Source organism: Rousettus aegyptiacus, unplaced genomic scaffold (assembly GCF_014176215.1).
Source record: "Rousettus aegyptiacus isolate mRouAeg1 unplaced genomic scaffold, mRouAeg1.p scaffold_m13_p_2, whole genome shotgun sequence".
NCBI lineage: Eukaryota > Metazoa > Chordata > Mammalia > Chiroptera > Pteropodidae > Rousettus > Rousettus aegyptiacus.
This window is the reverse complement of record NW_023416295.1, coordinates 71,432,509-71,458,347: the sequence shown is the minus strand read 5'-3', so window position 1 is coordinate 71,458,347 and position 25,839 is coordinate 71,432,509. Positions and strand designations below refer to the sequence as shown.

The 25,839-nt window shown below is 30.9% G+C and overlaps 1 protein-coding gene across 4 annotated transcripts in view; it reads right to left on the bottom strand.

Moving 5' to 3' along the window:
- LRP1B (LDL receptor related protein 1B) overlaps positions 1–25,839 on the bottom strand; it is a 1,622,137-nt gene that overhangs the window by 171,832 nt on the left and 1,424,466 nt on the right. For all 4 annotated transcript variants that reach the window (XM_036236560.1, XM_036236558.1, XM_036236559.1 and 1 more), the window contains exons 61-65: positions 11,516–11,704; positions 10,524–10,672; positions 5,089–5,182; positions 1,539–1,655; positions 1,290–1,409 (exon numbers count right to left, since the gene is read on the bottom strand). In XM_036236560.1, coding sequence (XP_036092453.1) covers positions 1,290–1,409; positions 1,539–1,655; positions 5,089–5,182; positions 10,524–10,672; positions 11,516–11,704 — 669 coding nt within the window. The remainder of the gene's footprint in view (positions 1–1,289; positions 1,410–1,538; positions 1,656–5,088; positions 5,183–10,523; positions 10,673–11,515; positions 11,705–25,839) is intronic.

Here is a 25,839-nt window from a genome sequence, read left to right as displayed (position 1 = left end):
TATCATCTTTTAATTAATAGGCTCTGAAGGGATGGAGTTTTAACTTTTATATATCTACAATGTATTCTTAATAAATTTGCCAGTAGAAATAAATAAAACATATTTATCCAAGGATGCATTTGATAAAAATCAGAGTTTTGATATAACCTTGCTTAGATATTTTGAAACTAATTTTAAAAATAAAAAAATGCAGGGCTTTTTAGAATATTATTTTTCCAGATAAATAAATTTAAGAACTTATACATATGCATTTTACAAATAGAAAAAGACTTAAATTAGAAGAGATTGATGAATAAAAAAATAGAAAGCATAAAATTTATCAGACTCTCTAGTTGTTTTGAGTCTGAGGGAAGATGTGAACATCCGACGCAGACTATAAACTGCATCACAAATTCTAGTCAGTTTAATGGATCAGCTTCTGGAATGGCTAACCATAAAGAACGGGTACTGACTTTATTCTGAATGCATCACCCTAATCAAATCTCTGGATGACTGCACGTTATTTACTTATAAAAGTTTTAAGGGAATAAAATAAAACTTCAGCAAGACAGAAATGTTGACAGTACCTCTGTTGAAATCCTGAAACCTGACAGGTGCTCTATTGTTCATTTCCTCTGTGTGTGTGGGGTGTGTGTGTGTGTGTGTGTGTGTGGGTGTGGGTGTGTTGTAAATTGTTTTGCCCTCCACTAATATAATTTGATTTTTGGTGAGAGATGAAAATAAGAGATGAACAAAATGGAAAATATTTCACTATTTTTCTCTAAAGTGGCTTGTTAAAATTCATTAAATGGGATATTATTTACAATTTTTAACAAGTAATTTTGTTAGGTTACTTTACGCAGATTTTGTTTCTCATCATACCTTCAAATATATTTGTGGGGACAAAAAGGCAATTTCTAATTAAAATAAAGTTGATTTCATATAACTAATTTCTTCATAGAAGAAAATTACCTGTAGCTACTTAATATAGAAAAAGACATCAATTTATGGAAAAAGCACCATAATCACCAATAATATTGTTTTTGCTTCTCTTAAGGATAATATAGATGAATGTTGTTTCATGTTTGTTGTAATCTACAGGCAGTTTTTAAAGTAAAGTTCACCCATGTTTTAATTCTCTCTATCTTCTTTATATAGCACTTTTCGGATAATCCATTCCAATAGGCACTTATTTGGAATTATTTGCATATAATTACTGTATGAAGTTATGGTGCATAATGATGAATTTTAAGTCAATTTCCATTGAGAGTCAGAAGTAACACCAGATAGAACATTTTTAGGTGACTTACGACAATCCCTTTCATCTTCCTCATCTCCACAATCATCTTGACCATTACATCTGAGGTTTACTGGGATACATTTCTGGTTCTTGGTACACTTGAACTGACCTGAGAGGCAGACATGTGTATCTAAAAGATAAAAAGAGAAGAAGAAAAAAAAAAAAACGTGCTAAAGTCTATGCCTGAATTTAAATCAGGGAGGAAATTATCAGTTAAGAATTAGGTTTATGTTCCTTAGTTAAGAATTTAAAAACCTACCACAGTTGAGTTCATCAGAATTGTCTCCACAGTCATTCTCTCCATCACAGATGAATGCGGGCAGAGCACAGAGCCCAGTTCCACACTGAAATCTGCCTGGCTGACATTTAAATTCAGCTGGGGAGGAAACAAGGGTATTGTGAAATGACAATCTTAGCTCATGACTTCTTAAACAGAGCCTTTCTGACACTCAAAATATTTATAATATTACTATATTAAACATCCTAGAGCACAATGGGAATATCTCGCATTGAGATAGCTATTAGATTCAGATATAGAGATAAGGTATGAGCAACTCATTTAACCTCACAATTACACTTCATAAACTGAGAATAAAGCAATTAACTCATATAAATATAAAAATGTATATTGAGAAACATAAATTTCTATTTGTTTCAAAGAAATAGTATTGAGAGTTTAAGTGGCAGGATAGAATTTATTGTAATTTAAAAAAGTTATTCCAATATCATTAAAAAAATCATTTCTTTTTGGTTACATTGCCTGTCATATGTAAAAAAGGAATATCTGCCTTCAATATCTGCCAGAACTACTTAAAGAAAATGTTTCCTATAAGTATCACATTTTAAATGTTTTATTGGTATTCATTTTTATAGCTCTATTAATACATAAGGACAATATCTTATAAATAGTCAAGGTTGTTATACACCGTAGATATTATAGTAAATAAATCAAAGATGATAATGTACTTTACTTGCTATATTTTTGTTTTTATATAAAGATTCATAATTATAATAAAGTAGGATCTATTGGGTATCTACTAAGTATCAGGCAATGGGTGAGGTCCTTTCACATATAGTTACTAATTAAAGCTAATCATAGCATTTTCACCTCAGAATTACCATAAATACTTTATAAATGAGGAAATTAATCTCATGGGTGTACAAGTTTCAAGTGCCAGCCTTCTAATTTAAATCCAGATCTGACTCTACAATCTTCTCAAAAACTATGTTACTTCTAATAAAACACAGATATTTTGGCTGATGATCCTAATGTATGTAACTAACCACTGATTTTTAGATTAATAATAACTAATAATGATACATTAATACAAATCAATAAAATATCAATAAATTATATTTTAAATTTTTTTGAAAAATAAATTACACTTTTAAATTACAATATTAAACATTTTCCTAACACTTAAAAAGACAACTCAATACATGCTTGACTTCCATAGAAGTGAATTGTAAAATATTGAAAGTCATTTATCCCCAATCTATAAAATTCGTTAGTCACACTAAATGTTTAAACTGTGCTATATTTAACTTTCTCATGTTCTAAATTAAACATGTGCATTTCTTCTATTTTCTATTGCTTCATATACAATTTCCTGTAATATTTCTTTGCTACATAAACAACTTTCTTGTGAGAATGAGGCAAATCCCTCCTTAATGCCTGGAAAATCACTGGGAAATCTATCTGGCTTTTAAATGTGTCTCTAAACTGATCCTTGGTGAATTAGAATATTATAAGAAATGTATCTACAAAGTTATCATGCCAGAGACTTCTTGATGCATCACTCTTATTTATATTCATGTAAAAAACCTTATATAAGTTTGCAAGTATGTGAAACTGGAACCAAGCTTTCCTGCCTTTTAAGGTACAATTATAAATATTGTCGGTAGCTCTTAGTAATCACTTATTTTGATGATGCAGCTACTCGAAAATGCATACTAAATACTTCACAGACTCACATACATCATTTTCCACCTCACTATGACTCCCAAAATAAAGAGTTATGCCTACAGATGTTCAACCCAACAACTCCAAGTATGAGATCATTTATTAAAAGATTACAAAGATAATGCCACCAATATAAACACATAGTGTTAGTACTCAACCAAGATAGGGATTATGCAGAAGGCTCTTTGGTCTCTCTGGTTTCCCTCAGAAGAAATTAAAGTTATATGTGCTCACTTTATATTCTGCGAATGGGTAAATATGTGAAAAAACCCTCATTATACTAAATTTATAATTAATTTTTTATATTGATATGCTTACAGCACAATCATTCAAGATTCAAATTAGAGTTCAGGAACTGCAAATATATTAGAAAGAAAAGCATTGATGCTAATGACCTTCTCTGCAGGTCATCATGGTATATTTATTCAGAGAAAATTTTAGGGAATCTGTGCAGGAAAGATCATCTTCACATGAGGACTAAATTAAGACATTTAGGTTATTTCTATAAATTATGAGAATAAGTTGTATTTATTTGCTATACCTTGAAAAAGCTTACTGTATTGTGGGGAAATTAAAAACTTTCATTAAATGAGTAAGCCTCAGTTGGTTCCTGATATAATTTTCTGTTTCTTTGATATTTCTTTTAATTTGATAACTTAAAAAAAAATAACAACAGGCATAATAGCATACCTATCTCATACAGATATTACACTTGATATACTGCCTATCATAGTGGAAACAAAAATAAAAATAATAATAAATCAAAGAGCAATGGACCTTTCAGAAACATCAAAATAATATTAGAAAAACGATGACTTTCATAACATTTTCTTTCTCATTGAATATATTACTTATTTCTTTCAAACATATAAACGAACTATGTGAAAGAACTTCAAATATTTGATACACTTGGTAGTGACCAGGGCGACAGAATACAGCTCACATAAATAACTTCCTAGTGACCCTAAGTTTGAAACAGCTTTGTAATTATGCAGTGAAAGTCTACAGAGAAAAGTGCCAATACAATGTATTTCTTTAGCGGAGGCCTAATATGAATTTTAAACACAATTGTCAAGGCCAAATTGTGATAACCATCTACTGGGATGTTGAGAGAATTATCAAGACAGACTAAAAGCATCTTCAACTTAACAGGACAGTATTAGAGTGAACTGTGAAGTGAACTGTAAAGGGCTATAAAGGAAAAGTCTGCTGATTGTCCATTGAAACCAAAGTTACTGAAGATAGCTAAAAAAAGAAAGAAAGAAAGAAAGAAACTTCTAATCATGGTAATCACAGTCAGATGTCAAGATATAATTTCTAGTCACTTTAAGGCAACAACTAAGAGCATATTAAATTGCCTAACTTCAAACTAACAGTTTTTATTGAAAAAATCTGACTTTTAATGAACTTTCAGTATTTTAATACTGACAGAAAAGTGAAAAAATACATCCTGTAAAGTTAAGATTTCAGTCAATGAGTGACGTTCTGAAAAAGTGTCCATGTTTTTGCTTACAAATTGGTGACATATTAAGTTAAAATCATGCAGATTGTTACTATATTCATTAGTACATGAAGCAGTGCAGTTATTCTACAAATAATAAAATTTCAGAAGGAAAAATTAACATAAATTGTTGATGCTGTCATTCTAAATGTAATAGTTATTAAATATATAACCAAGGCATTGCAACAAATTTTTGTCGTATCCTTGGAGATAGACATATAAAATCTTTCTATTTCAATTTTGGAAAAGTATTAGAGACAATACTCCAGATCTATCTTCAATTTTCTATGTCTAGGATTTAAAAAGCTCTAAATTCTCAATTCCTACATCCACCAGTATACTCACGACAGTCATCAGGTTCATCAGATCCATCACCACAGTCGTCCACAGTGTCACATTTCCACCAGAATGGAATACATTTATCAGTTTTGCAACGAAACTTAAACAAAAGAAAACAAGATTAAAGAACCCTACTCATATATAGTGAGTATTTAAAAACTTACCAGGGCAGAAAAACCTAGCCTAATCTCTTTCCACAAATGTAAACTATGGTGATCTTAAAATACTCCAGGACAGGGAATAAATGCACAACAAACAGCAGCAAAATGATCTGCCAGGAAAGCTCATTGTCCCTGCAAACCTCCTGAGATTTCCCAAGCACATAGGAACTCACTTATTTACATATTGCCCAAGGCTGCTTTTGCACCACAGCAACAGATTTGAGTAGTTGCTATAGCCACCATATGGCCAACAAAACCTAAAGTATTTATTATCTGGCCCTTTACAGAAAAAGTTGACCTAACACCAAATAAGGATAGAAGCTGTAAGAAATATCAGGAAGAAATATCAAGGTGAATTAATAGAGTTAATTTGAATTAATTTAATTGAATTACATTTTCCTAGAAATATGGACATTTCAATTAATATCTCCCAGTCTTTGTTTCTCAGACACAAAATGGGGAGCTGAAGATAATCTAAAAAAATCTTTTCTTGCTTTGTCATGCTGTGATTCCATGGAATTACCTGAACACTAAATATGTTTCCTTTAGCCATAATAAATATCTACCCTATATAAATTTTAAGCATGCTTTTTTAAAGCGGTTGAGATCAATTCAGTTATTTTCAGTTTTTAGAATTCTAATAACTATACATGATCTTTTAGGATATAAGAGAGATATTGGTAACTAAAAACAGGTAATAATAAAAATGCAATAACTTTTTAGCTATTATATATGTTATTAATAGAAATACAAGAAAACTGCTGTAATACATTTTTTCTCGAGATTATCCAAACCACTATTCAGTAATATATTTATTAATTTTGGAGGGTCTATTATTCTCTCCATTTAAAACAGTTAAAGAAACAGTATTAAGAATGATACTAATTCTATTACTTAGAGGAAGAGAAAATTTTAATTCCTCTCTTTTAAAATGAACCATTAAATTTGGAAAACTAACAATAGAGAAATTTTTGAAAATGTTATACTGCAATATTTACTTATAGGTTATTTAGCACACAGGTAACTTGTTGATAGTGAAGTTATTCAGATTAATATTGCATATTATTTATAAGGAAGGTGATCTGAACTCAAATTTATTCCCTGAGGCAGAGTACAGAATTATTGTTTCTGCTAACTTCACTATTAGCCAACTGCACACAGAGATGAAGAAAGCTCAGTCCATGTTTCCTTAATGATCTCAGACCACAAACTAATACCTTTTTAGCAACATTCTATTCTAAGCTTATCCACCTGAGACAGAAGAAACTAAAGAAGAGTATACCTTCTGTACAGAGAGAACATGCATCTGAAATAGTCGTCACTAAAATATTCATTTTAAATTATTGAAACCAATCAATAGATAAAGGTTAGGGTATTTCTAAGTTCAATTTGCTCTAATAAAAATGTATAACAAAGCTAAAAGTTTTATTCACTTAAAGTACTGTTACTTTCTCCAAGTAAGAGAATTTGATGCTAGTCTTTGCTGAATCTTTCTGGATATGATGAAGTTAATTCAGGGTAGACTTACACTATTTTTTTTTTTAATAAGAGTGTTTTTAAAAATTTATTTCCAGTGGAAATTATGAGAAGGAACACAGTACTGTGATTCTCAGGGAAGATCTGACTATTCAACTGATTTTCCTTTATCGGCTTTGCCCATGGTCTTGCCTGTTGTGGTTTTCATAAATTACCAGAGGAAAAATGTTACTTTTAAAGATAATGACTGTCTTGGGGATACAAGACTAACTCTGAAAGCAATTTCTCTAAACATTAAACATTTCCAGTCATTACTATATATCAAAGTATATTAATAAGATGAGTTCAGGTCACTCGAGTATGTTTAAATTCTTCCCAATCAAGATTTAAAAAATATCTAAATTATGTATTTTTAAATTCACTAAATATGTCTAATTTAAATAAACATTGACTGTTGAAGTTAAATATGATACTATAATTTTGCATATCATTTCATTTTTAAATAAGAACATAAAAGCGTTTTGAGCTCAGAGAAGGCCAGGGTAAAATATACTTACTATTTTTTATGTTAATCAATATTTTATTTATTACTCTCAGAGGAAGAGCTTTCTAATTTGCATCTGAGGTTTATTTTTTTATACTTAAATACAATAACTTTAAAAAGATTAATGGTAAATATAGATATAAAGCATTCTTCATGATAAATATTCTCCAAGAGTAATATCTTCATAAAATAAATTGGATACTGCAATTATCACCCACAAGAAGCTATAAAGAAACTACTAGATTTTTATCTTGGCTCTGTTGATTATAAATTCTCCACCCCCACTATGGCACAATTCTTCCTAATAAATTTAAATTTTTCAAAATAAAAAAAAGAAGAAAAGGAAAGTACTAAATATATGTTTACTAAAATGGATACAGAGATAAAATGTAAATCCCACATATAGTGAAGTTTAGTTAAAATAGGAAAAGTCTCTACTTATAAGTAAAGCTATTTTAAAATTAGTTTCTTAAATTAAAATTAGTTTCTAATTATAATAATCTAAATTTAATATATGAAGTTTTTAGTGCTACAAAAATTGATTTAATTTTTATTTTTGCCCACAGCACCTGGTCTTACTAGCTGGTCTCTCATCCAAATACTAACAAGCCCAACCCTGCTTAGCTTCTGAGATCACTTCTGAGATCAGACTCCAAGCTTGTTCAGGGCAGCATGGCAGTAGGCCATGAATCACACGACTCCACTGGGATATGAACCCAGGACCTTCTGCGTATAAAGCGGATGTGCTAACTGCTACACTATGAAACCACGTCTTAATTTTTATTTTTATACCCTTTCATATGTTCATTTTCAATTCTAACAAAATTCTTATAAGTGTGATTTGCCCATTTTATTTTTCTAAAATACAATATTATTGAGAGATATTATTGGTTGCAACAATTACATAACAAACCAAAATCCCCTAGTATAAAATAAATTTAAAATGTACTAATTCTATCAGAATTCTTAATGGTATGATTCTGAAATACCCTGATTATTTGCTTCATTTTAATGGCTACCTCACTAGAAATTGTGTTTATATAAAGTGACTTTTTTTCCAGAAGTATACAGTTAAATCAGAAAAGAATCAGAGACAAAATGGCTGCATAAACCAAAAGATGTACAAGGATAACCACTAATGGGTTGTGGTAGTTGGTCTTCATTAACTTTTTTCTTAAAATTGAAACAAATCAAATGATTACTTTTTTTTTCAGGAAGTGTTATTGAACACAAAGATATCTGACCTACAATTTTGTTGTTGTTGGTGTTCTGCCTCACTATTATTAACTATTTTAAAAACTCATGCAAAATGCAATAGGCAATATTAGAAAAATTATAAATATTTTAGTGGTGTCATCATTGGTAGCGAATTGAGAATAATTTAACTATATGAAAAATACGTTTCTAGGTTGATATAGTTTTTTAATTGATGATTTTTTTTGCATTGTGTTAAAATAATTATAGATTTTCTTATGTAATAACTTGAAATGTTTTATTTCTTTTATGACTACAATAAGACTGATGATGTTTTGCTACCTATGTCTTGCTGTTTCAAATGTTTGTCTGTGTGCCAAGCACTCTCTGGCTTTATTTTTGGTTTGCTACTAAGACTCACTACACTGTAAGAATTTTAGGCAGAGCTATCACTACATCACTATTAAGTCACTCAATGCCTCAGTATTGGATCTCAATATAGTGACTCATGGACCACTCCAGAGCCAGGGACCAGAGGGTACTTCAAAATAACCTGGAAGTTAAGCTAGAAATCTGTCTAAACTAAACAGTAGTAACAGGAATCATATTTTAATTTTTAATGTAATTTCTCTCTTAAATATTACCTCTAGGAATAATTAGATTGCTTAATTTACCTCTCATAGCAATTTAAATTTCCAGTTCTCTAAAAATATTGTATTTTGTTTATGTAAACATTTAGAAGATTATAATTAAAACAATGCATATGTAATTAAAGAAAAAACTGTAACCTATGCTTTTGACTAAGGCATCAGAACCTACTGATGGCAGCTCACACTAATTGCACACATACCCTTAAGTATATTCCAGTTGTACTAGAGGGGAAGAATACTATTACTTACTATGTGCCAGGGATTTTTCCCATTTAATCATCATAACAATGGCCTGGAAATATTATTACGCCTATTTAAAAGATGAGAAAACTAAAATGCCAAAAAGTTAACTACAAACCCAAAGTAATTCAGCCAATTTAAAGCAAAATCAGGGGTACGTTCAGAATGAATCTGGCTTCAGAGTCTGTGTCCTTAACCACAATACATGCTGCCTCCTGGAAAGGGTTAAATCTTTTTCATTCGTACAGTTCTTTAATGTGTGATACTCATAGTCATAACTTGAGAGGCAGGCTGAGCTAGTATTAGCTTCTCCATTTTGAAAACAAGCACACTCTAAGAGAAATCAGTCTCTTGCCATAAAGTCATTGCTGGAATTGAAAAATCAGCAAATTCAAAACACAGTATTCTAAGAATAAATTTAATCATTTTAAAAAACAAATCACATAGTTTCTTTGACAACCTTTTCTTAAATAAGATAGTGACTTAAATATAACAAACGCAAATTTCTTAACAACCATTACATGATGGTTATCCAAAATTTTAAAGTAATAAAATCTAGTTCTTGCAACTATCATTAAGTAGAAAACTTAACTTCTGGGTATATTTACTCCAAATAATTACATTTCGAAGATAAAAAGTTTTCAGAAGAATGTTATTTTAATAATTAATTTTTCAATTAAAAAAATCTAGAAAATTAATTTCCACCCATTTTATCTTTTCCATCACATGCTCCGAGGAATGGGGAGAGGAATGGAGATGGTAATACAGATATCTAGATTATCTAGAAGACTTGTTTGTTTAAACTGCATATATCTTAGCTTTAACCCTAGGCCTCAATCTCCTTGCCTTCTTGAAATATGCCCACTCATGACTTGAAATATTATGTTGTATGTAACTATGTAAGAATGATTTCTATTTCTGTTTTTATTCCTCCTTTTTGGCCTCTATTTGTACTTCTTATTTTTTAATGTTTATTAAACAATATATATACAATCGTGTTTCCCTTATTCCATGACCCTTTCTATGATATATAAAATAATCACCCAGTTTAATGCTAAATGACAACGATAAAATTGTGTTCTAAAAATGGTTTAAACAAATACATAAAATTTAAGCAAAGCTTTTATAACAATTTGCTCATTTATCCCACGAAATAATTTCTAGACCTCTATTCACCTGACTGGCTGTGCAGTTGGATAAGCAAGTCTTGTTATCAGCTGCAAGATAGAAGTTGGTGGGACATGCACAGGTGTGAGTCTTTCCAGGAGCTAAAAGGCACAGATGACTGCAACCTCCATTATTTATCATACAGATATGTTTGGAGACTATAAATGAGAAAGAAACAAGAAGAAAACAGGATAATCAAGATCAATAACATAATATGGGATTAAGGATATGACATTCAAGCTTCATAATTTGAATTTAAATAGAACTTTCTAATCAAGAACTCATTAAAATTATAAATATAATTTTATTTTGTTATGAATTCTACTCATTGTTAAATGGCATTCATTTTACTATTATATAATTTTAAGAATGCATTTACACAAAAACAAGCATTTTAGTAGAAAAATAATTATCCATTAGAAAAATAATTAGAGACTAGAAGAATTTTGGATGAAGACATACATTTATCTAGAAATATTAATGTAAAATAAACAATGAAACAATGATCTACAACTAATAGTGTATGGCTCTGTTTTCCAGGCCAAACTTGTGTTTTAAGTAAAGGAGCTTTTTTCATAACAACTGATAAAATTCCCACATATGCTTAAGAAAACAATATATTTCTCATATTTATAACCCTAGATCTACTTAAATTTAATTTCTTTTACCCAGCATTCCAGGAACTAAGGGTCCTATAACTATTTTGTAAATAAATTATTTCAAGAATGCAGTCTCCACTTCTCCAACTACATGTAGCAATGTCATTTCAGCTTAACATGGTTTCAACAAATCGATAGTTTGTACTATTATTGCACTTTCAATCATATCCCTTAATAGCAGTACTTTATATCAACTGAATTTATTCTATACAGTTATGATAAATAATAAAATCTGCTAATCTTTCTCAAAAATAAATTTACACTTAACCTTGGAGGAAACAAAAATGAAATGTTACTAAAAGATGTTGATGCATTTATGGAAATCATGGAAAGAATAATTACCATCAGGTTGTCTATAAGAATGATACACCTGGATATCTGTGATGGCATGCCATGAGTTAATCAGTGAGAGTTTGTCTGCTCCCGAGGTTTTATGGGCACGGCTGAGTGACTTGGTTTTCCCATCAGTCCAGTAGATGTAGTCTTCAAACAATGTTAGTGCAATCACCCCTGGAATATCTTGATTAGGGACTGTAATAGGAGATGGTAAGATTAATGTTCAGTCTTGGAAGACTGCCAGTTAAAATATTCAATACTACATGGGCTGACAGATACAACTGCTACAGAACTTCATGTGAATAATTGCTGTGACAACCTGTCAAGCTGGCAAGGTTCTTTATTACCCCTTAAGAGAATGCAGGATCTGGCTCAGGAGTTTGCTTTGCTCAGATTTAGCTTGGTTCAACCATTGGGAAGAAAATAAATGCAATCCTGCTCACAAATAATGGCTGTTCCACCAGAAACAAATAACAGTCAACATTTAAAAATTTTACATATATATCCAATTGTTCTTAACTTAAATTCTTAAATATTCAGGTCATTGTGCTACTTTCTTTCACTTTTAAATTGATTAAAGTATGTATCCAGGATGAAATTTCTAGATAAAGTGACTATAAGACTATATAAACCATTTTAGTCACTGAGGTTGTATGAGTATTTTTACTTGCAAAATGAAATGGGAAAGGGATGGAGAAAAATAAGTGTGAAAGATAAAATGTATTATGCAAATTTAACAGCCATAAAACAATTTGTAGATTAAAATTGTTTTGTAATTATACCTTCATTTTAGAACTAAGTTTAAATGTAAACAGTAGATCAAATATCACAGATGTGAATTTTTTATTCGAAAGATCCCAGGGTCCTTTATATAATATAAATGTATTTGGTAATTTAGGGTTAAAAAATTTTAAACCATAGCAGTCATTTTTTTAAAATAAAAAAAGAATAAGTAAAAAAATTTCCATATTTTGCACAAACATTCCAATATATCTTTTGTATTAATATTAAGATCAAATTTTAGAAACTGAGAAAAAATTTATTGATGAAAAAAGGTCCCATAAGTCAAGTAATATGTACTTTTCTATAAGTTAGATTTTAATGACTGAGAATTAATGTTTGACATATTCTTCATTCAGTAGTAACTAAAAACTATCAAAATTTAAAATACAAATTTTTTCTTTCTAGGAAGGTTTACAGCATTATTTTTAAAATACTGAGGTAATTTATATTGTTATCTAGAAGTAAACATTTTAAATCTACTGATTTGTTACTTTTATTCCAATGCGCCTGGAAGGGTAGAAAATTTTCAAATGACCAATTTCGGCTTACATTGTTTAATGTTAAACAGGGCGTTCTAGGAGATATTCTGTGCAAAGATATGCTAATGTTAAGGGTGTCCTTATCCTGTGTTAAGATATGTTAATGGCCAGCCTCTCCTTCTGTAAACCTGCTTGCTTGCTTGAGGGGGTTTTGGGGCTTTTCAAGCTATTCCTTCTAGAGGCTCAGGGCTGATTCTCTTGTGGGGAGAGTCAGTCGCCTGCAAGCTAATAAAGGCTCATAATTAATCTCGATTGGCTCCGTAGGTCTTAAATTTGATCACACCACAATAGTGCCAAGTGTAATCAGAGAGCTCACTATGACTCAGAGAAAATAGAAATAAAAGAGACACAATGAGACTCCTTCAAATAGGTGACAGTTTATGACATTGGTTACTATCAATATGTAGGGTCTGGCTAGAAATCCACCTCAGAACAGATAGTAGGCATATGAAGAATGCAGAATTCAATAAAAATCCAGATATACACATTTTTTCATGCAAACATTCAGACTGAATTATCTGCGTATTCTTATAGACATGGAGCCCATTACTAAAATGATAAGTGGAATTGGATAGAAAAATGAAAAATAGGACACTACTAAAATGAATCATGTTTGAGTTATTTATACAAATTATTTTCACTTTCCCCCTTTGGCTGTATAAATTCATTTCAGAAAGATAAAACAAATGTGGCCAAATGTAAATGACTGAGTGAATTTTGGTGATGGGTGATCATTATAACAACTTTTCAACTTATCTGTATGTATGGAAATTTTCAAAATAAAATTAAAATTTCTAGAAAAAGTTGAAGTCTTAGAAACATTCAATGCAGATTTTTCTTAGATGCAAAAGATATAATTATATCATTAAATATGGACTTAAAAGATTAATCATTACTATAAAAATCTTGGACCACCAGAGAGTCAATTAATTTCTTTACGAAAAGTGAAGTTATAAGAATTTATCTATTAGCATCTCAAAAGTAGCACAGTCTTTTTAACTATTTAACTATAAGTAACTTTAGCTGACATTTATTAAGCACTTGGTGCAAAGAAGTAGGCCAGTGGTTCTAAGTGGTTAGGGGAAGAAATTCTGTTCCTAAAATACAGAATTATCATGCCCAAGTATCAATAGTTCTGAGGCTGAGAAACTCTGCAGTAGAATATACACTTTATATACTTTACTTTATTTAATACTCACAACTCTACTGTGTAATAGTAGACATTTTGCAGATGAGAAACCTAAGATCTGGAAAATTTAAGTAACTTGACCAAAGAGAGAAAGAAAAAAACTAGTAAATAAAGATATTGGAGTTTGAATAAATAAGATTCTCTGGCTGCCAGACTAATTGGATAAGGTATGGTTATAGACCAAATTGTGTCCCTGAAAAATTCATATGTTGAAGTCTTTATTTGGGCACAGGTCCTTATGTTAAGGAAGTAACTAATGTTAAATGACGACATAAGAGTAGGATCCTAACCCAATATGCTTGGTATCCTTATAAGATAGAGACACCCAAAATGTGTAGATACAGAGAAAAGGCCATGTGAGGACACAGCAAGAGGACAGCCATCTGTAAGGTGAGGAGAGAGGCCTCAGGAGAAACCGAGCCTGTTGACACCTTGAGCTTGGACTTCAGCCTCCAGAATTGAGAGAAGGTGGATTTCTGTTGTTTAAGCCTCCCAGTGCGTGGTACTTTGTTATGGTAGCCTTAGCAAACTAAAACAAGTATATAAACCAATGGGACTAATTTCATAAGCTCTGTGTGACAATAATTTTATTTAATTACTTCATTGCAATTACATTGCACATGATTTTCAGACATGGAGCGATATAAGTACTAGGCAAGTTTTCTACCTCTAAGCTTGAAGTGATCACTCATTAGAAACCCTGTTATCAGATAATTAATGCTAATTTATGGAGATCAGAAATTAAACTCTTATTTCAGAAGAAGAATGATATATAGGTAAATGTACAGAGCATGCAGAAGAGTCAGGTCAAAGTGAAGAAACTGAGTTCATTTGCCCCAAATGACCATCTGTTTAATTCTTAGCTTGATACTGGCAATGAAGAACAGGACTATCTGTGATAGCTTAATAAGCCACTTTCAGGCCTACTCATTTTGTAAACATGCTTATTTCCCAAACAGCATCCAATGCAACCACTAGAGTATGTTTTCTAGAGAAAACAGAGCAAAAACACCAACTTATGTTAACAAGAAGAAATCTAGTCTTATATATCTAACATTATACTGACTCCAACAAGCTACTTTCTAAGACAGGGGTCCTCAAACTTTTCGGCACCACGGACAAGTGTTCTTGAGAATCTAATGCCTGATGACTTGAGGTGGAGCTGAGGCGGTTATGCTAGTACTGAAGAACAGATGCAAATACAGATGAAGCTTGGCTAGCTCCACTGCCCCCTGCTCACTTCCTGCTGGGTGGCCCAGTTCCTAACAGGCTACAGATTGGACAGGGGCAGGTCGCAGCCTGGGGGAGCCTGCTCTAAGAGATAGTGAAAAGTTCTCTTAATATCACAACTATTGCTAATAAAAATTAAGCAAACAAAAAAAAAGCAAAACAAAAATTTTAACTTGGCAGGATGCTTCCATTTCTTTAGTATCTAAATCTCTTCACAAGAGTTAAACTTCCGCTTAAACTTCTGTGAAAAAATTACTATATGTTAACTGCTCAGTGATACTAATAAATAATATGTGTGTGTGTGTGTGTGTGTGTGTTTTCCATTAGCATATGAAGAATTCAACCCACATGAAAGTAAATGAGATGTTCTGAGCTAAAGCATAATATATTTTGGTACAAAAATAAAATCTTTTGTTTTCTATTTAGTTATATATTCCTGCCTTATAGATATATATTCATGCATGTACAAAGACATGCATATATTAGGTGTATATGTAACATATATGTTATATATATCATATAAATAGTATATGTATATATTATGTAATATATACAGATATAATGTTTTATATATATATATGGGATCTGTTATATGTGTGCATATATGTATATGTAAACAGAGCAACAAGAAAGATGTCTTGCACTGTAATTTGGAAGTTAGTGGAGCTGATAAAATATAAACATGAAATGTTTATAAAATATAAACATGTGATGGTACAAAAGAAGCATTTAACAAATTTATTAATAATGAGATATTGAGTTTATGAAAAAAATTGATGTGTTCTCAAAATGATAATGACTATTATTTTTAAAAGAAAAATAATACGATCACTTTGGCTTTGCTTAATTAAAAGAGAAATGTGAAAAATAATTTTTAGAAACCTTTTATTTACAGGTATTCAGTAGACACACATGAAAAGACAGAAGAAACAAGTATTGTGTGGGCTGTAGTTTAACAGGTACTTATTATATATTTGATGCCTCTTTTAAAGCTGTTTTCTGTCATTAGACTTTTATTCTGTATAACATTATTTATTGTGCAATTTTTTGATTTAAATTCAAACACTAGGCTCCCAATTATTATTCTGTAGCCTATACCTATGAGAAGAGAGGAGTCAGGTTTGGCAAAATATAAATCAAAGAAAAACCCCTTGTAGAGTTTTTCCCTTTTAGTCAAGTTAGATGCTATCCTGCCAAGGTTCCTAGTAATTATGATAAATAGAAAAGGTAGAAATCCAGAATATGCTTTAGGCTTAACTGTTGCTTCACAGCCAGAGATACTCTATTACAATACTCTTGATTATTCATTATTTAGAATAGCATTTATCATGCTAAACAGTATTTTTTTGAACAACCCATTCTAATTTTATATTTCAGACTAATCTAGTTTAAATACTTAAGAACAAAATGTGCCAACAGCACAGAAATATTTTCTTTATGTTTTGGTTTGTTAAAAATTTCACAGTTGTGTTATGGCTAGGATATAACACTGAGGTAATGGCAGATTCAACATGGCATTGGCCAATGGTTAGTACTTACATAGAAATTTTACTATTGATGCACTATTTTTTTCTTATTTCTCCTCCAAGATTTACTTTACTATTTTACTTTACTAAAATAACTAACGTTATTTTAAAATATTATAATATATGTAACAATTCCTATAATTTATTATTTAAAAATACTATAAAGGTTTAAGATATATGTATACATGTATACATCTAGCTTAACCCTTTATAGTATATATATATATATATGAAAAAATTTATACATTGATGGAAAAAATGAGTGAATGATCCAATGATCCATTCAAGTCAACAGGCTCTATGATTGGCTATAATTGGAAACTTAATCTACTAAAACCTTAAAGTTAACAAGCATATCAAATAAAACATTAAATCGTATTATCTTTTTCTTTTTAATGTATTTTAAGACTTTTCTATTTTTCTTATTCTTTGTGCCGTTATCACTGAATTATTGCAACATCACTAACTTCTCTCATTGTTTTTTAATCTTTTGAAATCTCTTTTGTAATAGTCAAGGATCCCTTAATAAACAGTACACATTAAGAATGCAGTCTTAGGTACAACAAGCAGTCATAGTATTTTACTCTTAATTATTTAGAGAATTTAGGGCTTGGCCAAGGGACTGATAATGCACTTTTTCCTAGGTCTGTTACCAGGAGATGATGAAAGCAACAGTTAAAGAAACAGAGCCACTCAGAAAAAGCAGAGGCCACTTGGTGGAGGAACTCAGCCACTGCTAAACCAACGTGGATGGGCATGAAAAGAAAGGAGATGAATAAATACCCCTACTTCTTCCTGTGTTCACCGTCTAATCCCTGGCTTACCATGGATTCAATCCAACCTGATGCCAGAAGGTGAAAGCCAGGGTGATGTGGCCCACAGAAGTCATGTGCAACATGGCAAAGACATAAAGCTAGGATAACTAGAACTCCTTCCAGTTAAGATTTCCAGTTAAAATATTTTAATCTCACATATTTCTTCTTTGGTCAAAAGCCATCAATGAATTCTATTCCCTAGGCAGTACTGTGTGAACTAGGACTAAAACATCTGATTTCAGAAAAAAGGATCAGGACGTTTATGAATCTTCTATTCTGAGAGACCCTTATACTAATAATTTTTCCTGATATCTTTCTAGAAGGATAATATACAATAAGATATGTAGAGAAGCTAACGCATGAATTAAAAGAATAGAGCATGAAAACCAAAAAAGAAAATAGGGGGAAATAACAAAAGAAAATAATTAGCATTGAAAGAAAAACAATTAGCATTGAAAGAATAATTAGCATTGAAAAATGAGGTGGAATTAAAACAAAGACTACAAAAAGAGTGTAAGCTGGTAAATGGATGATAAAATTAGATTATGGAAGAAGATGGTTAAATGTGCTAAAGAAAGTAGAAAATCTATGGCTGTGTTCAGTGGGTAGGTAAAAAATGATTTCTAGTTTATGAAGAGTAACAGAGAAGAGTGGGTGAGTAGGAAAATGGCCGCAATGTACCAATTACCAAAGAACTGCTGAACCTGTAGCTTTAGTTACATATATTCAATCCAAAAAGAGTGCACTTTATATAAACTTAGAGAGCCAAGAGAATGTTTTCTTTGACAGTAATTATGCGTTACCTTTAGTGTCATTATTTGTAGAATCTTTTTTTAAAAAAATTATTTCCTCCAGACTATTTACAACAGGCTACAAAATGTTCCATTTAAACATTTTTCTCCATGAACATTTTTCCAGCCCAGTCTTTAATGAAACCCTGTTTAATAGTAATGGTCCTGCAAATAAAATTTCAACCCAATAAATCCAAAATCTATTTTTCAAAATAAATAAAATTGTGAACAAATGACAGGAACACTAAAGATGGCCAACATTTCCAAATATTGTGATAGAATGTTCAAAATTTATTTTTTTCCAGTAAAAAGAAATGCATGATCTTTCAAAAATTAATCCATCTATGAGACCTTGAAGGGAAAGAGGGGCAAATAAAGTTCTCCCATTCAACATTTGTCATAATGCACAGCAAATCTGAGCTAATACTACCTGGAAGTGTAGTAAATGAAGCTGCCTATTAAATACAGACACTGATCGAATATCTAAATGATAGTCATGTGTCCTTCCTTAATGCAGTAATTTAGACTGAGATATTTAAGTATGTTAAAAAATAACTTTTTAAAATAAATGTAATATATAAAGGTACAATATATACATTATTTAAAATTCTTCTTTAGATTAAAGCTATTATTAAGAGGCTGAAGGCATCCTTTATCCATCTGTTTTTAGTATTTCTTGCCTCCTTTTGTTCACATTACCTCAAATCCTATGTACTCTATATAGAATAGGAATATTAATTTAATATGATTTAACTCCTTCCTCTTGTTTCACTTATATATTATTAAATTATTCATAATAAGTGGTCAAATATGGGCATTTTAATATTTAATATGTAAAAAGAATATTCTTCTTAATAAATAGTGAATTTATAAAGCAGACAATGCAAATTATAGTACACTTGTTTTGAAAACTAGACTGTGCCTATAAGCATCTTCTCTCAATGACAACACTGCTTACCAACCTCTGAAGTAAACAAACCAACACTGCTTCTTGAACTTGGGAAAAGATATATTCCTGTTGCTCTGAAATTTTCTTGGCTTTTCTGCTGGTGATATAACCCTTTATAGACAGTTAGAAATGTGCTTTCAGAGCTAACCATAAGTACTAAATATAAAAGTTATAATATTCCACATACATATGCATTAGGAAATTGTTAGAGATTTTTAATGAAAGCTGAAGCCTTTGAAAAGCACTTTGCCTTTGAGACATATATCAAGTAGAGCCATTTACATGAATTTAGTATCTGGTCTTCCAACACTCCTATAATTATAAATATGCTTCCAGAATAAAAACAGAGTGGAGCATAACATATTACAAGCATTTTCAAATGCATTCTAAGTAGTACTCGGAATAAGTAGGGGTAAGTGAGGAAATAAATAGAACAGTCCTCCTCTGACTCAGTTCCAACCACAGCCAATTTCTTTAAGATATGTTAGATAATCACTGATTCATTAGAAGTCTCAATCCATGGATAAAACATTGAAATATAGTGTGGGAAGTAATTTGTCTGAATCAGAGAGCAACCTAGACCAAAGCCAAATATACCAGTATCCTATTGTGCCATATTTGGGATAGATAAGGCTGTAGAAAGTGTCTGAAAACTCAGGGTAATACTTAACATTTATTTTTTTAAGTATATGGAGCATACATGATATTTATAAAATAATCTATTTAAACATGTACGCAATTTAATGTAACGTCTTACTCAAGGGACACAACTAGAAGACACGATTGACACTGAAATGTTAAAAGTTTTTTAAAAAGGCAGTTAATTTCAATTTATTTTTACTGGAACATTTCTATAGTAACTGAATTGTGTTTTGCTCCCTTTCATTAACTTTTACTGTATTGTAAACAGAAGCACATCAACGCTGTTGGCACAAAATAGCCTGTGAAGTCTACTGTTTGTAATGAGCTGTGAATGATAGGAATTTTTTTTTCAAAAGTGTTAAAATGTAATATTTTACCAAGAAAGAAACACTCAAGAATATTGTAAAATTGGCAGATGGTGTTTATCAAATTCCTTCCCCTTTTTTGGTGGGCTTCAGTAGATATTTAAATTTTCTAAGCATCCAAATGCAACAACATACTCCCTTTGTCTTTTAAATGTCCTCCTTTCCTCAGAATGAAACCCATTCAATATATTTTCTGCTATTTCACCAGTAGCATGCTGAGATCTAAATTCCTTTTCCAACATGAATTAGATGATCACTGCATGGGTTATGATTTGGATTTTTAAATCCAAACACAGAACAGCCCCCTCACAACACATTGATTTCCCAGAGCAATAAAGAAACAATTCAATTGGGCTACAATACTGACACTTCGATATAAAATCTTTAGGTCTGAGAGTATAGAACAAATGAAGAGCCATAGTCAACCAAACCACATAAATTTTAAACAAATTGTCCACAAAATAAAAGACAATTCAGTGATGAACTATAGTTTAGAATCATACATAACCATTACTCTTCAGATAAATTAGCAGTTATGACTGTATACTTTTCCGGTATACTGGATAAGATATGTATAAGTTTAACTCATTCAGTGATACAGAAAAGAGTATTTTGAAAAAAAATTTACTAGCACAAATAGATTTTAAAACTCAAGGTCAAAGATACCTTTTTCTTGGCTCACCCTTTTTTATTACTATTCACACAGTATTTTCAGTCTTTTTGTCAAGAAGCTAGCTATCTCTATAAGATATCTCAAGTTCAATGACACACCTAACATAAAATAAGAAAAATTAAATCCAAAGTTATGTACTTTGATACAAGCAATCAGAATGAAATTGTAGCCTAAATAGAATTTTCTGGTATTTAATTTTCTTTTCATTAAAAGCAAAACAGTTTCTAAATTAAGGTAGAAATGCAAAGTGATTACTGAAATTTCTCTCAGGAGAAATTTGTAACTTATTTTACAGGTGTTTCATTTAGAGGAGGCAGTATTTTTTGACATGCATAAAATCAATAACAAAAGATCTTTACTGTGGCCAAATTCTAGGAATTCTGTGGCATGAATTTATAACTAAGATATAAAAGTTTTCTTTAGGCAGGAGATATAGTTAGTTTGGAATATCAAACTGTAGCATCAAACTGTCCCACTGAGGAGGGTGTACATTTTAAACAATATTATTACTCTCTTCACTCCTTCAAAGAAACACACACAAAAAAATTGTATCTAAGGAGATACACGCTTTTTTTTTTTTTTTTTTTTTACAGTAATTATGTTCTGGTAGCATACATTTTTGTTTTTTCTCATATATTTTGCAATTTATGGTCTACTATTTAAATCGATTTGAAGAAATGCAGGTATGGATATACATTTATTTATATAAGTGTGCCCTTATGCTATAACCGTTGCTATTAGAAAATATAACAAGCAGGCAACAGATCTGCAGTCAGTTATCTGTCCAAAAACAAGGAGGCTATATGGAGAATGGAATAAAAGCAGGCTTTGGAACAAGTTAGATATTGTTCTGATTCTTCTGATTATCAAATATTTGATTTTGGACAAATTACTTAATCTATTTAAACCTATTTCCTTGCTGAAAAATGGATTTATGGATTTAATGGTACCTACAGCATAGTGTTCCCCGATGGAATGACTAAAAGAGCGCGTATGGCATCAAGCAAGGTTTCTTGAACAATATAGGCTTCTAAGACAAGTGTGAGTTTATGAAAGGATGGTTCCAGTTCTTAGCATCAGAGTATTAGGCTAAGAAAATTTCCACTGAAAGTCAAAAATAAGTAATAGTATGTGCAAATATTTAATACAATGTCATGCTCAAGAATATAGGTCTTCTCTTCACATTGATTTGATCAGTTCCCAAGTGTGCAGCTTTAAAAGATGTTAACAGCTTTTGTAATAATACTCAGAAGAAACTGAGTATTGGATTAACCATTGGAGATTTTCATGAAGGCTGAGTGAAGAAGCATTTTATTATTACAGATTTCCATCTCCTCTCAGGCTTAAATTGAAGAGTAACTAGAAGTTAAAACTTTTGGATTTGGCAAAGATTCTGAAAGGGTATGTGATCCACCTAACTGGAGGCTTAGAATTTTAGTTCTGGAATTCCCTTTTGATGTCTTTTTTTCCCAACACCTTATTTCTATAGATGAGGCAACCGAGACCCAAGGAAGTTACCTATACTTTCCAGGGTATAAAAGCTATTTAGCAAAAGATTCCACCCTAATCACTCTCATCCATAGGGTCTCCAAACTTCTGTTAAGATCCCAAGGGTCTGCTTCTTCCAGTCTGAAGATATCCTTTCACTTAAATATCTGTACTGAAAACAAAATTTTATTACTTCTTATCCACAATCAAAGCCTAATATTGTATGAAGAGGGTTGTGCTTTGGGAGTGGTAAAGAATCAGTCCCAAATATATAGACATACATGAAGAATATTATTATTTATAATCATTCCACTTAAAATATACTTAGAATCATTCTTTTTTTATATATATAAAGACATATAAATTTAAAAACTAAATATTTCAGTCTGAAGAACACTGAATCACTGAGTCTCTCATTGGACATATTTTATGTCTTAAGATACAGTAGAAGTAGGGAGATTTACTCATTTGCAATCTTTCTTTTAGATAAATTATCAGGTAGGTGTTCTGAAGTGCTTTTTAGAAAAATATACAATAGAAAATGTTTAATCACATCTTTAGAATGCCTTTTATGCTAACTCTTTTGTTAAAATCAATGTACCTCTCAACAAACAGAGCTATTAATCTTAGTATTGGTATATTTTAATTATTTAAAAAGTATAAACATATATATATATATAATTAATGTCTTCAAATAGTGAGCTATTTTATATTTTCCTAGCTAAGTTGATAACATAAACTGTTCACTTAATATTTGCAACTCAACTGCCAATATTTCTACTATTTCGAGCTTACAGATCTCTCTTATTTATTCTGCTAAATGACTACTGAACATAAAACTTTTTCCCCATTCCCACAGCTATAATCACTTCAAGTATTTTCTCCTGAAATATTTTAACAGCCTCAAAATTGGTTGCCCTTCCAGGGTCTTTCATTTTCCATGGTGTTGTCAAATTTAATAAGAGTACTCTATCAACTAAACACCATCAATGGCTCCCCATGACCTAAAGAATAAATTCTAAATTACATAGCATACAAGCCCTGTCACAGTCTGGCCCCAATTTATCCTTGTCATTATCTAATGTCATTATCACCCTCTTATAAGACTTGTAGTCATAGCCAAATTGTGTAAACCCTTTGCTATTCCAAGACTCTATTACATCTTTGAACATGCTACATCCTCTGTGTGAAGAATCTTTCCTACATTTTCCTATATGGAGAGCTGAAATTACACCTCTCAGACTTCTCAAAGAATCCCTCACTTAGGCAATGGCTTTTATACTACTGCCTGCATTTTCACAATATTTTGCATATACCGCTAACCCCAAACTAATTTATATCTTTACTTGCACATTAGTTTTTCTCATTTAACTGAAGGTTTTTTAAAGACAAGGACTTACTCATCTTTATAGCTTCAGGACCCAGCATAATGTGTGGCACAAAAAAGACATCAATGAATGTTTGTTGAATAAATAAGTGAATAAATGAATGAATGAATGAAAGGGCAGACCAAAGGAAAGAAATCAGAGAAATAAAAAAAAAAGAACACTGAAAATTTGATTTAAAATAAATTGACTCAGCTTTGCAGTAGCGTGCATAATATTTTATGGTATTATATTGTTATTATTTTTATATAATGATAGAATTATTAGAGTAAAAAACAGTAGAATGATATACACAGGCATTAAAGAGAGGTTCATGTGACTAAGATTGCAACTGCATGTTCCTGACCTAGCAAGTCGACTAATTTTTTGTTGTTGTCTGCAATGTAGTGTTTAGACTTGGTAGGGAGATGGGTTAGATAGAGGAGGAAGCAAAGAAATATGATGGAAATTCTCAAGCCAATTCTCAAGGCAATTGCAAGTCAGATATACCTTGGAGGTAACCTGATATATTGTTTAGGGTATAAAATTCAGAACCTTTAGAAGTCCCTGGACTGGACAAATAATAACAGAATAATGCTTCATTTCTGGAACTACTGCTTGGTTTTAATTAGATCATATTTTGGTGGGGGGGGAGGGTAGGTAAGCTTTCTAAACTTTAATGTCCAACTCAAAATGTAATTTTTCTCCATTATTAAAATTTTACTTATAAAATATAATTCTGAAATATCTCATACATCTTTCATATTCTCAAATTACTCTTTTGATATTGGCACATCCCATTCTTTTGGTAACGTCTGACTCAGTTTTAATAAATTTAATTAATGAGAACAATTATACTGGTCTCATTAAAAGAAAAAAAGAGGTCAATAACCAAACTAATACAAATATTGTTATTGATATAAAATCTTCGTTTTTCATCTCCAATTACACCTAGAGTAAATGCAAGAAGCAGAAAAATCCTATTTCAAACATGGCAAAGAACGGCTTTTTAGTTGGTTGTGGAGTTGGCATAATTCATACTGCCTACAATTAGTAGCTCATTAGTAACTACCAGGTAATTATTGGCTTGCATTCTGATATTGACAGATGCCTGATAAGGCACTTAATGATTTTTTCACTAGTCTTCTGAGAAAGCTGTCATAGAAAATATTTCTGAAGATAGTAACTCTTTCTCCCTCCTTTAGCCTCAAGGTATTTTCAAAATCAAAATTTAAAATGCCAATAACATCATACCTGAATAACTTTCAGCCAAATGTTTTACTTTTTAATAGATTTAGGACCATTTTTCTCTGCAATATATGTCCCTCTATCAACATACGTACCATGATTGAGGAACACTATACTTATATGCACTTAATTTTGTATTAAGTTTTCGAAGAATTAGTCACCTATCATCTGACATGATATTTAAAAAATTAGTTGGGGATGGAATCAATAGTATCTAATAGACAACATTTTTAGCTACAATTTTTGTTATTTTAGACACAGAGTTTTAAAAAATAAGCAAATACTCGATGCTGTAATATATTATTAATGTCCATCTATCTGGCCAGAAATTATTTACATTTTATTGTACAGTAAAATTTTAGTACAAAGGAATACATTCACAACAAATTAGTACTTTATACAGATATTAAAAATGGACAGGTTCATGGTTAATGTGGAAAATACCGATTGCCAAAATAAAACTTCCAATTATATCATCTAAGAATGTTGCAAAACATTACATTATTGATTCTTTGGAGGAGATATAACTGCTGAATGCTAAGTGTGATTTTGATTTGTCTACATGACTTTTGTTGTAATTAAAATTCTAAAGTGATCTGTAAAGCATTCTTCACTCATATTGCATCCTCAGGAGTTTCTTTATATCTATAATTGAAATGCTAACACCTAAATAAGTGACACATCCAACTATACTTGTCATACCTCAATATTCTTACTCTTAAAAAAAG